This window comes from Hypanus sabinus, unplaced genomic scaffold (genome assembly GCF_030144855.1).
Source record: "Hypanus sabinus isolate sHypSab1 unplaced genomic scaffold, sHypSab1.hap1 scaffold_1494, whole genome shotgun sequence".
NCBI lineage: Eukaryota > Metazoa > Chordata > Chondrichthyes > Myliobatiformes > Dasyatidae > Hypanus > Hypanus sabinus.
The window spans coordinates 19,914-33,925 of NW_026779569.1; the positions used below are offsets into that span (position 1 = coordinate 19,914).

Consider the following 14,012-nt stretch of genomic DNA (forward strand, 5'->3'; position numbering starts at 1 on the left):
GATATCCTACAATAGGATGAGGGATGTGGAAGAGAGATCCCACAGAAGGATGTGGGATTCGGAAGACAGATCCCACAGGATGAAGGGGGATGAGGAAGAGTGATCTCACAGGAGGAAGGTGGATGGGGAAGAGAGATCCCAGAGGAGGAAGGGGGTGGGGAAGAGAGATCCCACAGGAGGAAGGGGGATGGGGAAGACAGATCCCAAAGGAGGAAGGGGGATGGTGAAGAGAGAGCCCACAGGAGGAGGTCAGATGGACGAGCGAACCAAAAGCAGGAATGGGTATGTAGAAGGGAGATCCCACAAGAAGAGTGAAGGATGGGAACATTGGACCCACATGAAGATGGGGGATGGGAAAAGATATACCACATGAGAAAGAGGATAGGGAAGAGCGATCTCATAGAAGGGAGATGCGGAAGAGAGAGCCCACAGGAGGAAGCGGGATGGGGAAGGGAGCACTCGCAGGGAGAAGAGGGATGGGGTAGAGAGAGCCCAGAGGAGGAAGGGGGATGGGGAAGGGAGAACTCGCAGGGGGAAGAGTGATGGGGAAGAGAGATCCCACAGGAGGAAGGGGCATGGGGAAGGGAGCACTCGCAGGGAGAAGAGGGATGGGGTAGAGAGACCCCAGAGAAGGAAGGGGGATGGGGAAGAGAGATCCCACGATAGGAAATGGGATGGGGATGAGAGATCATACAGGAATAAAAGGGTGGAGAGTTTAAATCCCACATTAGCAATGGGGATTTGGAAGAGATATCCTACAATAGGATGAGGGATGTGGAAGAGAGATCCCACAGAAGGATGTGGGATTCGGAAGACAGATCCCACAGGATGAAGGGGGATGAGGAAGAGTGATCTCACAGGAGGAAGGTGGATGGGGAAGAGAGATCCCAGAGGAGGAAGGGGGTGGGGAAGAGAGATCCCACAGGAGGAAGGGGGATGGGGAAGACAGATCCCAAAGGAGGAAGGGGGATGGTGAAGAGAGAGCCCACAGGAGGAGGTCAGATGGACGAGCGAACCAAAAGCAGGAATGGGTATGTAGAAGGGAGATCCCACAAGAAGAGTGAAGGATGGGAACATTGGACCCACATGAAGATGGGGGATGGGAAAAGATATACCACATGAGAAAGAGGATAGGGAAGAGCGATCTCATAGAAGGGAGATGCGGAAGAGAGAGCCCACAGGAGGAAGCGGGATGGGGAAGGGAGCACTCGCAGGGAGAAGAGGGATGGGGTAGAGAGAGCCCAGAGGAGGAAGGGGGATGGGGAAGGGAGAACTCGCAGGGGGAAGAGTGATGGGGAAGAGAGATCCCACAGGAGGAAGGGGCATGGGGAAGGGAGAACTCGCAGGGGGAAGAGGGATGGGGTAGAGAGGGCCCACAGGAGGAAGCGGGATGGGGAAGGGAGCACTCGCAGGGGGAAGAGAGGTGGGGTAGAGAGATCCCACAGGAGGAAGGGGGATGGGGAATGGAGATCCCATGGGAGGAAGGGGAGATTAGAGAGAGGGATTAAACAGGATGAAGGGGGAAGGGGTTGAAAGATCGGCCAGGAGGGGGGACGGGGAGGAGAGATCCCACAGGAGGAAGGGGGTTGGGAAAGAGAGATCCCACAGGAGGAAGGGGGATGGGAAAGAGAGATCCCACAATAGGAAATTGGATGGGGATGAGAGATCACACTGGAATAAAAGGGTGGAGAGTTTAAATCCCACAGGAGGAATGGGGATTTGGAAGAGATATCCTACAGCAGGATGTGGAAGGGAGATCCCACAGGAGGAAGGGGGATGGGGATGAGGCATCTACAGGAGGAAGGTGGATGCTGAGAGATCCAACAGTTGGAAGGAAGGGGGAGTGGGAACAGAAATCCCAGAGGATGAAAGGGGGATGAGAAAGCGAGATCTCACAGGTGGATTGCTACCCGTGCCGTGTGCGAGTGAGGCTAGAAATAGGAAGATAATGCAGCTAAATACGTGGCTGAGGGGATGGTCAATGAGGGAGGGATTCATGTTTCTGGACAATTGGGATTTCTTCCAGGGGAGGTGCGACCAGTCCGAATTGGACAGTTTGCACCTGAACTGGAGGGGACTAACATCCTTGCCGGTAGGTGTGCAAGTTCTGCTCCGGCGGTTTTAAACTAGATTGCGGGGGGGGGGGGGAGCAGACCGTTAGAGCAGATAGTGAGGTGGAGGAGGATAAGGGTCATGAGAGGACTGCTTGTATAGACAGATATCAATGGTTTGTACGTGATAGAAATGTTCTCAGGTGCATCTATTTCAATGCAAGAAGTATTGTGTGGAAGGCAGATGAGTTTAGGTTGTGGATTGGCACATGATGATTTCAACATTATTGCTATTAGTAACACTTGGTTTGCTGGAGGGGCATGACTGGCAGCTTCATGTTCCGAGGTTACGCTGTTTCAGACGTGATGTGGGGAGGGATGAAAGGATGAGAAGTGGCATTACCTGTCAGGGGAATATCACAGCTGTGCGTAGACGGGACAGCCCAGTGAGCCTGACATCAGTAGTAGGTATATTATCAGAAGTTGTTCTGAGGGATATACAAGGATTCGGACAGCCAAGGGCTGATTAAAGATAGTCAACATGGCTTTGTGTGTGGTAGATCATGTTTAATGAATCCTGTAGTGTTTTTCAAGGAGGTTACTAAGAATGCATATGAAGGAAAGTCTGTGGATGTTGTCTACATTGACTTTTGTAAGGCCTTTGACAAGGTCCCACGTAATAAGTTAGTTCTAAAGGTCCAGACACTAGGTATCCATGGAGAGGTTGTAAACTGGATTCGAATTGGCTGTGTGGGAGAAGACAGAGAGTGGTAGTGGATGATTGTTTCTCAGACTGGAGGCCTGTGACTAGTGGTGTGTCTCAGGGATCTGGGCTGGGATCATCGTTGTTTGTTGTCTGCATCAATGATCTAGATGATAATGTGATACATTGGATCAGCCGGTTTGTGGATGACACTAAGATAGAGGCGTTGTGGACAGCGAGGAAGGCATTCAAAGCTTGCAGAGGGATTTGGATCAACTGGAAGAATAGGCCAGAAAATGGCAGATGGAATTTAATGCAGACAAGTGTGAGGTGTTCCATTTTGGAAGGACAAATCCAGGTACGACATACACGATAAACGGTAGGGCACTGAAGAGTGCGGAGGAACAGAGGGATCCGGGGGTTCAGGTACATAAGTCCCTGAAAGTGGCTTCACAGGTGGACAGGGTTGTAAAAAAGGCGTTTGCCACCCTGGCATTCATAAATCAAAGTACTGAGTATAGGAGTTGGAATATTATGGTGAGGTTGTATAAGACATTGGGGAGGTCACATTTGGAATATTGTGTGCATTTCTGATCACCTAACTATAGGAAGGATATCAGTAAGTTTGAAAAAGTGCAGAGAAGATTTACTAGGATGTTGCCAGGTCTTCAGGAGTTGAGTTACAGGGAATGATTGAACAAGTTAGGACTTTATTCCTAGGGGCATAGAAGAATGAGGGGAGATTTGATAGAGGTTTACAAAATTATGAGGGTGCAGAGAGGGTAAATGTGAATAGGCTCTTTCCACATAGATTAGGAGAGATAAATATGAGAAGACATGGCTTCAGGCTGATAGGAGAAATGTTTAAGGGGAACATTAGGAGGAACTTCTTCACTGAGAGAATGGTGAGGGTGAGGAACGAGCTGCCATCTGATGAGTAAAATGTGGACTCACTCTTAGGTTTTAAGAAGAAATTGGATAGATACATGGATGGGGGAGGACTGGAGGGTTATGGACTGGGTGCAGGTCAATGGGATTAGCGGAATAAGGTTTTGGTTCAGACTAGAAGGTCTGAATGGCTTGTTTTTTGTGCTGTAGTGTTCTATGATTTTATGATTCTATGGGGAAGAGAGATCCCACAGGAGGGAGGGGGATGGGAAAGAGAGATCCCACAGGAGGAAGGGGGATGAGGAAGGGAGATCCCACAGGAATTGGGGGGCGGGGTTGTGTGGAAAAGACATCCCACAGGAGGATGAGGAAAGAGTAATAGAGAGCCCACAGGAGGAATGGGGATGGGGGCGAGATTCTAAGACTGGAAGGGGGATTGGGATGAGAGGTCCCACAGGAGGATTCCAAGGGGAAATGATAATCCTACAAGACGAGCGGATGCAGAAATTTTTTGTACGAGTGTGTTGGGTCTGAACAGAGGCCCAGAGGAGATGCGCCCTCGCTCTTTGCGTATCTGGAAGAGAGCAAAGTCACACACGGGGAAGGGCAGTGGAGGACAATCTCACAATGGTATTTCTTTCCTTCTCACTGGGACTGTCTGCTGATGGTCTCTTGTCCCTCACCGGGAAGGGGGTATGAATCTCTGACCCATCTGCTGCAGTCAGTGTCGGTCTGGGTGTCAGTAACAGTGAGAAGGAACATTGTCAATGGACGTGTCACAGGCAGCAAGAAACACGGCCATTCCTGTGATTTACTACCATTAAACCAATGGTCGTTGTTCACTGATCTGATGAAGTCTCCAACATCGCTTCACAAGGAACCACAGAACCCTCCCGTCCTTGGGGAATTACTGACTGATCCCCTGGGCATTTGTCACAATTCTTCACAATCTGATTTACTACAAATTTACCGAAATTCCTTTACATTGAAACAACACAATGAGACAGTTTCACAGTTCGGAATGAGAGAGAAACCAAGTTACCTCAACTCCTGGCACTTGTGCAGCCTGGGTCCCAGCCGCTGGATTCCTTCACACTGCATGTTGCATCTCTCCAAGTCAAGGTATTTTATTGTATCACAGAGTCCGATTACATGAGACAGGACCGCGCAGTCAATCGGAGTCAGTGTCATTCCACTGAATGAAAGTCTTTCCACAGATCCCAGTGCGTCCTGAGCCAGTCCACGATTCTGAGACTCAAACAGGTAGTGCAAAGTGTTCAGGAGGCTCCTTTTACCAGCTTCACACCATGTGTTTCCACTCTGCCGTTTAACCTCCACCTTCACCCAGTCAATCACCCGGCATGTTGTTTGATGAGGAAATGGACCCAGAAACTCCTCCAGGCCCCGAGCTGTCATTGGGGAGGAGAGGCCAGCAACAAAACGGAGAAATATCTCAAATCGCCCATCTGTCGTGCTGTGGACTTCAGTGAGAAATTTCAGGATATCCCCGGAATGTGGATTCAGGAATTGTGCGACTGCAGCTACAAACTCTTGGATGGTGAGGTGTGGGAATGTGTACACCACGCTCTGGGCAGAATCTTCTCTCTCCAAAAGCTCCATCAGGAAACCGGACAGGAACTGGGAAGGCTGCAGATTGTAGTTTATCAAATCTCCATCTGTAAACACAATCTTCTTCTCAGACACTCCTCTGAAGGCCATCTGACCAACCCTGAGTAACACATCACGTGGGTTCTCAATCTCACGGCCGTGGTTTTTCAGGATGTTGTAAATATAGTAGGAGTACAGTTGGGTGATGGTTTTGGGAACTCGCTGTGGGTCCCTGACTCTTTGGGTTAAGAAGGGGCCTAGTGCCAGAGCGAGGCTCCAGCAGTAGGAAGGGTTGTAGCTCATGGTGTACAGGATCTCGTTCTCCTCCACGTGTTTGAAAACAGCTTCTGCCACCGTCTGATCTTCAAAATACCTGATGAAATATTCCTTCCGTTCCTCACCAACAAATCCCAGGATTTCAGCCCAGATACTGATCTCTGCCTTTTCCAATAAATGTAACGCAGTGGGACGGGTGGTCACCAGCACTGAACACCCTGGGAGCAGCTTGCCCTGGATTAAACTGTACACAATATCAGACACCTTGCACTTGAATTCAGGATCTGTGTACTGTGATTCTGTGTCTCTCCGACCATCAACAAAGTTGATTTTGTCCTTGAATTCATCCAATCCATCGAATATGAACAGCAGTCCCTCTGTGTGTTTCCAGACCTCTCCCAGGATATTCCCAAAGTAGGGATACTGATGCAGAATCAGTTCCTTCAGGTTTATTCTGCAGTTAATGGAGTTTAAATCCCGGAATTTGAAACTGAAGACAAACTGGAATTGTTGGTATATCTTCATCGCGGCCCAGTCATAAACAATCTTTTGTACCATTGTTGTTTTCCCGATCCCTGGGACTCCGGCCACTGCTGCGGACATCCCTGATTTGTTTCTAAAGATAGATCTTTTCAATTTCTCAACAAAACTCTTCCTGAATAACTGATCAGTCCGGATTTTTTCCAGCTTACCACGGAGATCTTTTTCTCTCCATTCCTCGTGGTCTCTGCCTCTTGCCAGCAGCTCATGTTCCACCAGTGTCCGATCTCGAACAGTAGAAATGACCGTGAGCTCAGCGTATCGATCAACCAGCTGGAAAACCTTCACCTTCTCCCTCATCAGGATCGTGTTCACTCTTAGTTTTTCAGACTGTGTCCGCAGATTCTCCATGTGTTTCCTTCGAACATCTTAGGACGGACAGAAATAGGTTGTCAATGCCTGATCTGATGTACATGGAGCATACAACATATTTTCTTTAAAAAAAAAATTCTTGTGAAAGACATTGTTTCGGTGAAATCGGGTGATCAGAGATTACACTGTTTGAAAGTGAACGATGGCCCAGAAACATTTCTGATCTGATTCAGATTCGTTGTTAAAGGCTCCACTCTCCCCTCTATTGGTAGTTTGCAGATTCCCCGGTGTTCCAGCGAGGACCAAGTGCACACGTGATTCTGGAGAGGAGAGTGTTGTGTGGAGCGGGTGGTTTCACTGCTTTCACTGCTCAGCTTCTGCTGAACTGTGCAACCCTGCAGAGGGTAAGAATGGGGAGGGGCATTTACTTGCTCTACTGACTTTTACTTCTCTCACAATGGACCCAATGTTCTTGACACTCCTTTAGGATTAAGCTGTCAGTACTGAGTCACAGAAAAGGAACATAATCTCAGTTTCCTTTTCCAGGCTGAGCCAGTCACGGTGTAACACACCCCGCACTGGTCTACAGTCTCTTATTCTCCGAGGAGCTGGTACATGAACCCAGGCAATTCCCCGATGATGTGCGGAAGAGCTGGAAGCTGAAGAGGATGGGAGTGGTAATGGGGAACTCTGAAGACAAGAGGACAGGCAGGTGATTCTGTGGACACCGCTGGCACTTTGCCTCTCAGGTGCCATTGTCCGAAATGTTTCTGGACGCATCCACAATATCCTGAGAAGGGAGGTTGAGCAGCCAGAAGTCGTGACAAACGTTGGTAACAATGACATAGGAAAAGCAAAGGGAGGAGGTCTGGAAAACAGAACACAGGGGGTTAGGAAAAAAGCTGAGGAACAGGACCTCAAAAGTAGTGATCTCAGGATTGCTGCCTGTGCCACCCGACAGTGGCAATAGGAATAGAGTGAGGTGGCAGAGAAATGTGTGGCAGAGCATTTGTTGGCAGGAATTCAGATTTCTGGATAATTGGGACCACTTACGGTGTAGGTAAGACCTGTACAAAAGGCACGGTTTGCACGTGAATCCGATGAGGACCAATATTCTTATGGGCAGATTTACTGGAGCTGTTGGGAGTATTTTAACCTAAAATGGCCGGGGGACTGGAACTCGGACGATAAAGGTGTGGATGAACCAGCAGTTTTACAAGTAGTTGATGGGTTTAACATGAATGTAAGGAAGGACAAGCCAATGACTGGGTTCAAATACAGACAAAGCAAAATGTTAAATTATACCGCATAGACAAAATTCAAAAGGGTGGAGTTGCAGGACTAAACGCATTGTATTTAAATGCACGCAGCATTTAGAATAAGGTCGATAAACTCTTGGTGCAATTAGAGATTGTTGTGGGCATCACTGAGTCGTGGCTGAAAGAAGACCATAGTTGGAAGCTTAATGTTAAAGGATAAACATCTTGTCGACAAACAGGCAGGAAGGCATAGTCGGTGGTGGTGTGGCTGTGTTGGTTCAAGATGGAGTCACATCTTGATAAAGAGGTTACATAGGGTTAGAGAATGTTGAATCTTTGTGGGTGGAGATAAGAAACTACAGGGTTTAACAAAAGCTTTATGGGAATCTTATATTGGCCTGCACGTAGTAGTGAAGGTCTGGGTTTGAGATTGCAAAGGGAGCTGGGAAAGGTGTGTTATCAAGTTGATGACATAATTCAATATGCACGGGGAATTAGAAAATCTAAAATACTTCAGGAGTTGGATCACAAGAGAGGGAAATTTATTGAATACCTACTAGAGGGCGTTTTAGAGCAGCTTGTGCTTGAGACGACTCAGGAAATTTCTGTCTTTGATTGGGTGTTATGTAATAGCTCGGATCTTATAAGGGAGCTTAATTCAAAAGAACACAGAACTGGTAGTGATCATAATATGAGTGAATTCATACTGCAGTTTGAGGGGCAGAAGCATAACTTATGGTATCAGTATCGCTATGGAATAAGGCGAATTACCGAGGCATGAGAGAGAAGCTTTCCCAGGTAGATTGGAGAAGGATACTAGCAGAGATGGCTGAAGCTTCTGGGAATAGGTCTCATGTTGCAGGATGGATACTGCCCATGGAGGAAGAAGTTCTCAAGTGTCACGTGCAGGCAACCATGGGTGACAAAGTTAGTTAAGGATTGCATAAAAGCCAAGGAAAGGGCATGCAAGATAACAAAAGTGAGGGAAAGTTGGATTAATAGATAACTTGTAAAATCCAACAAAAGACAACTAACAAAGCGATAAGAAGGAAAAAAAGATGAAATACGAGGGCAGAAAAGCCAGTAATATAAATCAGGATAATAAACACCTTTTTCAGGAATATAAAGAGTAAAAGGGAGGTGAGAGTTGATACTGGAAAATGATGTCGATGAGATAGTAATGGTGGACAAACAAATGGCAGAATAGCTTAATGTGTGCTTTGCATATATCCTCACTGTGGAAGACGCTAGCAACATGCAGTGGTCTGCGAGTGACAGGCAGTAGGAGTGAGTACCATTGCTATTTCAAAAGAAAAAAGTTCTCAGCATACTGAAAGCTCTTAAGGTGCAAAGTCACCTGGGCCAGATGGACTACATCCCAGAGATCTGAGAGAGGTTGCTGAAGGGATGACGGATGGATTGGTCATGATCTTTGAAGAATCACTTAATTCTGGCATGGTCCCGGAGGACTGGAAGATTGACATTGTCCCTCTAGTCTTTACGAAGGGAGGAAGGCAAAAGAAGAAAAATTACAGGCCAGTTAGCCAAACCTCAGCGATGGGAAAGAGTTGGAGTCTCTTACTAAGGTTGAAGTTTCGAGGTACTTTGAGACTAATGACAAAATAAGTTAGCAATGGTTCTGTTAGATTTCACGTTGGAAATAAGCAGCAGACTGGACAAAGGAGAGTCATTGGATGCCATTTACTTGGATTTTCAGAAAGCATTTGATAAGGTGCCGCACACGAATCTGCTTAACGAGATAAAAATATATGACATCACAGGAAAGATACTGGCACGTGGAGCGGAATTGCTGACAGGCAGCAGGCTGCGAGTGGCAGTAAAAAGGGGCCTTTTCTGATTGGCTGCCAGTGACTGGTGGTGTTACTCAGGGATCGGTATTGAGACCGCTGTTATTCAGATTGTTTGTCAGTTATTTAGATGATGGAATAAATGTATTTGTGGCAACGTTTGCGGATGATACAAAGATAGGCGGAGAGGTCGGTACAGCAATTGCAACAGGACGGACGCCGACGGGATTGTCTGTAAATCAAACTCATAGAGGCCTCTGGGTACAGATCCCGAGATCGGGAAGGTGCCGGGTGTTGTGACAAATGCAAATTGCTTCGTGTCCTTCAGCCACAGCAACAAAAACCTGTCCCTAAACAGCCCAATAAAGAGACGTATTCAGAATCTCAGAGTGAAATAAAGGCTTTGAGCTTTCCAGTCCATCACTTACCTTCCAGATGCGTGGGCACTTCAGATAAACCCCGCTCAGTGTCCATGTAGGCGAACTGGCCGTCACCTGTTCAAACAGATTAACCTGCATGAAGTCGGTTCTGTGTAATACTGTAAATTCATTAGCATTTACATCTGTAACACACAGTGTATTGTTCACCGTACCACGTTCCCGTATTTCATTCAATATTCTGCTCAGCTTCGGTAAGTGGTGATGTAGTTTCACAAAGGATTCCCACATCACCTTCCGGGCCCCGGAGCCCCTCTCCATCACCAGATCCAGGAGGAGTTTGGAAGCGCCCGCTCGGTTTCCCTTCTCCGCGAGCTCAGTCACGCTCTGTAATGAACAATGGCGAATATATTGAGGAGCGGAGGGATGGGTTGAAATCTACCCTGAACATGGACTGACCCAGCTCACCACAGATCACTGAGAGCCATTGAAGTTTTCGTCGCAGGAAAGATATTTTAAAAGAAGTTAGCGTGGTCAGTCATGACTTTCTGAATCCCACAGATTGCAGAGTACTTACCCATCTGGCAAGGTTTAAAAGGAGCAGACATAGTGCGAGTGAGCCAGAGATAGAGTAGGTTATTGAGGCTTTGTTGTCAGAGAGGGATCAATGAGGAAAGGGGGAGGATTTAGGGAGATCTTGTGTAATATTTCCGTCCTTTTTTCACGGTTATAACAGTGGGAATGCCAGGCAAGATAGTGGGATGCTCTTCCTACTGGGTGCGGCAAGACAGGGAGAACTCCAATGTCCCTGACAACTGCACTTTCGGGAATTTCATCCAGCTGCAGCTTCTTACAGACTGTGCTGAGGAACTGGAGCTGGAGCTGGATGAACCCGGGATCACTCGGGAGACTGAGAGGTTGACTGACAGACTTTACAGGGAGGGAGCTGGACGCAGGACGCAGGCAACTGGTTGACGACAGCGGGGTAAGGGAACAGGACGCGGGGAACTGGGTGACGTCAGCGGGGTGAGGGAACAGGACACAGGGAACTGGGTGACGTCAGCGGGGGAGGCGGGGGTATGAGTAAGAAAAGGATAGACAGCCACTGCAGGAAACCCCTCAATAACAGGTATACGGCTTTCTGTTTCGGGGTATGGCCTTGCAGAGGAAAGCCACGGTGATTATGCCTCTGGCTTTGAATTTGGCTTTGTGACTTGGAAGAGATGAGAAGTGCTGAGCTGCACTGACAGGGGGAGTTCAATGTCAGTAGAATAGACTGGAGATAAAATTTACGAGAACAGGATTTTTGGAAAGTGTCTTGCCAAGGTCAGTGATATCTTGTATCGACTCTGAAACTTCCTTAAGGGCAGGATGAGCAGGTCTTGGTCCACGTTGGTACCAATGACAAGAGTAGGAAGTGTGGTGAGATCCTGCAAAGTGATACAGATCCAAAATTTCTTGAAAGTGTTTTTGAAGGTAGATGGCGTTGTAAAGCTTTTTGGACATGGGGCTTCATAAATCAAAATATTGAATACATAAGTTGGGATATTATGTTTAAGTTGATGTTTCAGAGGCTAAATTGAACCAATGTGTGCACCTACCTCCTGGAAGGATGTCAATAAGATTGAACGAATGCAGAATAAAATACAGATTGTTGCCACGACTTGAGGATCTAAGATATAGAGAAAGTGTGAATAGGTTAGGACATTACACCATACAGTGTAGGAGGACCATGAGAGATGTGAATGAGGCAGACACGTTTATAAAGGGTATAGAGAGAGTTAGTGCGAAAATGCATTTATTACTGAGGTTGTGTGGGACAAAAATTAGAGATCATAGGGTAATGATAACAGGTGAAAGGCAATATGAGGGAGAACTTGTTCACTCAGAGGTTGCTGAAGAGCGCGGAACGTGCTGCCATCTTAATTAGTCGATGTACATTCGAGTTGATTATTTAAGATCAGTTTGGATAAGTTCATTCAATGGGGGAGTTTTGGATGCTTCCAGTCCGGGTTCAGATCAATGGGACTAAGCAGGGAATAGGTCGGTGTGGGCTAGTTGGGCAGAAGAGCCTGTTGCTATACTGTAGGGTTTGATGACTATGACGAGGTGAAACTATGGCCGGTTCACTGTTGATTTTTTGCCAGGGTAATCCCTGGCGAACCGCAGCAGCTTCACCCTTCACTGCCAGGCTCCTTGAGGGGTCCAGTGCCAGCCAACAGCTGGAAACTGGCAGTGAGGATCAGCCAGCAAACTCAGGACTATTGTGCATGTGTGACAGACCAAAGCCAACCGGTGGTAATGTTGAGTAAGAAGTTTGAACTGAAATTGTCAGCTGCCGCACGTGGAATGTCGTGTTTGGTATGGTGTCTGGCTCTTCACTAATATTTATTCTAGGTGGTAATAGGTGAAAGCACTCCAGTAGCACGAGGACCATTGGAAAGCTGTTTGTTTGTAATTCTATGTCAGCTGTAGATGTTTAGAATATTTTCAGTGGCACTCATGTTGCACTTCCCATGTTAACAGTATATGCTGTGGTAATTACAAACTCAATTTGGAAGTCACAAGGAACAGAAGGTAACAGAACCATGAGGCGTGTTGGGATATTGATCAAAATAAGAGTCAGCAGTTCAAATGAGAGATGATAGTCAGTGTTGCCTGAGTTGAAAATGGGGTTGAAGGTAGACTGAGAATGAGCTGAGAAATAAGTCACTCTGTATTTGATTTGTGGGAAACCCGTGGGTCATCAGAAGAACACATTGATGAATGGCCACTAAGGCTGAACATTGGGAACATTGTCTGATGTCAGAGAGAGTGGTGTAGAGTGGTTCTCTGTCCACTTGCAATGTCCGTCAATTGTCACATCACTAAATTCACCAGTCAATCATTGCCTGTATCCTACTCTGTCTATAAATGAATGTGATCAGAAAACTGGAGAGAAGCTTGTATTGGCTAATAAAGGTTCAGGGTTTCCCCCGGTGAAAACTCTTTTCTTGATGTTCACCACAAGCATTACAGGATTTTCGTTGCCCAGAGGTGCCGTTACACCGGTTCCGTCGGTCTGTGATTGATTCAGTAGAATCTACGCTCAGCCTATATTCCAACCACTTACGTGATACTCTCGCTCATTGAAATGATGATCTTGAGTTAACATGAAGCTGACTCCCTCCACATCCTCCTCAATCGCCTGCTCTAGTCGCTCCATATAGAATCTCGTCAGCTGGAACAGTTGGTGATCGTCACAATTTGACAGGAAGACGGAGATGGTGGAGTTCAGATCTGTAGTTGGTCATAGAACATAAAATAGTAGATGTACCACGCGTATGCGGGCACAATGCCAATTTAAACCAATCCCATCTTCAGGAACACGGTCAATGTCCTTCCGTTCCCAGCCTACTCATGAGTTCAAACGCCTCTCAAACGCTGCAGAATATCTGTGTCCAGTCCATCCCTCGGCAGCTCATTCCAGACACCTATCACTCTCTGTGGAAAACATGCATCCTAAATCCCCTTTAAACTTTACCATCTAAACTTAAACCTGTTACCTCAGGTTTTTGTGGTGAAACTTGTCTGAACCCTGTACAGACCATGCACATCATTCTCGTTTTCTGAACAATACTGAAATTGTCTCTTAACCAACGCGTATCCAGTTACAGTCTAACTTTAACAAGTACCTCAACTCATCGTAAGCACACTATCAATTGTGTTGCCACCTTCAGGGAGCTATGCACATCCATCACAAGACGCGACTGTACATCAATCTTATTATCAGTCCCAACATTCACCGTGCACATTGCTCGCGAATTTGACCTCTCAATATGCAACTTCTCACATTTGCCTGAATTATCTGTAGTTGGTGACTCTCTGTTCCTATTTCTAACTGGATGCCGAACACTTTGACAACAGTCCCAAATTTATTCAACTCCTCCAACTCTGTAAATCAACGAATAAGTCCACCCAGTATATCATATGATTAACCTATTTGATTCACACACACGACACATGCCGAAACAGTGATTCTTGCGGACACTGCTGGTTACAGACCTTCAGCCAGAACAACGCTCCTCTGGTGCTGACTCCATTTTATGTACCCAAGACGACTTTGAAATCAACTTACAGATCCTCAGCCCGAAACGTTGAAGGTTATTCTTTTTCACTATAGGTGCTTCCTGACCTGCTGAGTTCCTCCA

General features: G+C 46.8%; 1 protein-coding gene across 1 annotated transcript in view; it reads right to left on the minus strand.

The window, feature by feature from the left end:
• LOC132387048 (NACHT, LRR and PYD domains-containing protein 3-like) overlaps positions 1 to 14,012 on the minus strand; it is a 61,260-nt gene that overhangs the window by 7,243 nt on the left and 40,005 nt on the right. Inside the window, exons 4-7 of the mRNA XM_059959423.1 lie at positions 12,935 to 13,101; positions 10,038 to 10,209; positions 9,874 to 9,939; positions 4,685 to 6,434 (exon numbers count right to left, since the gene is read on the minus strand). Of these exons, the coding sequence (XP_059815406.1) occupies positions 4,685 to 6,434; positions 9,874 to 9,939; positions 10,038 to 10,209; positions 12,935 to 13,101 (2,155 nt within the window). The remainder of the gene's footprint in view (positions 1 to 4,684; positions 6,435 to 9,873; positions 9,940 to 10,037; positions 10,210 to 12,934; positions 13,102 to 14,012) is intronic.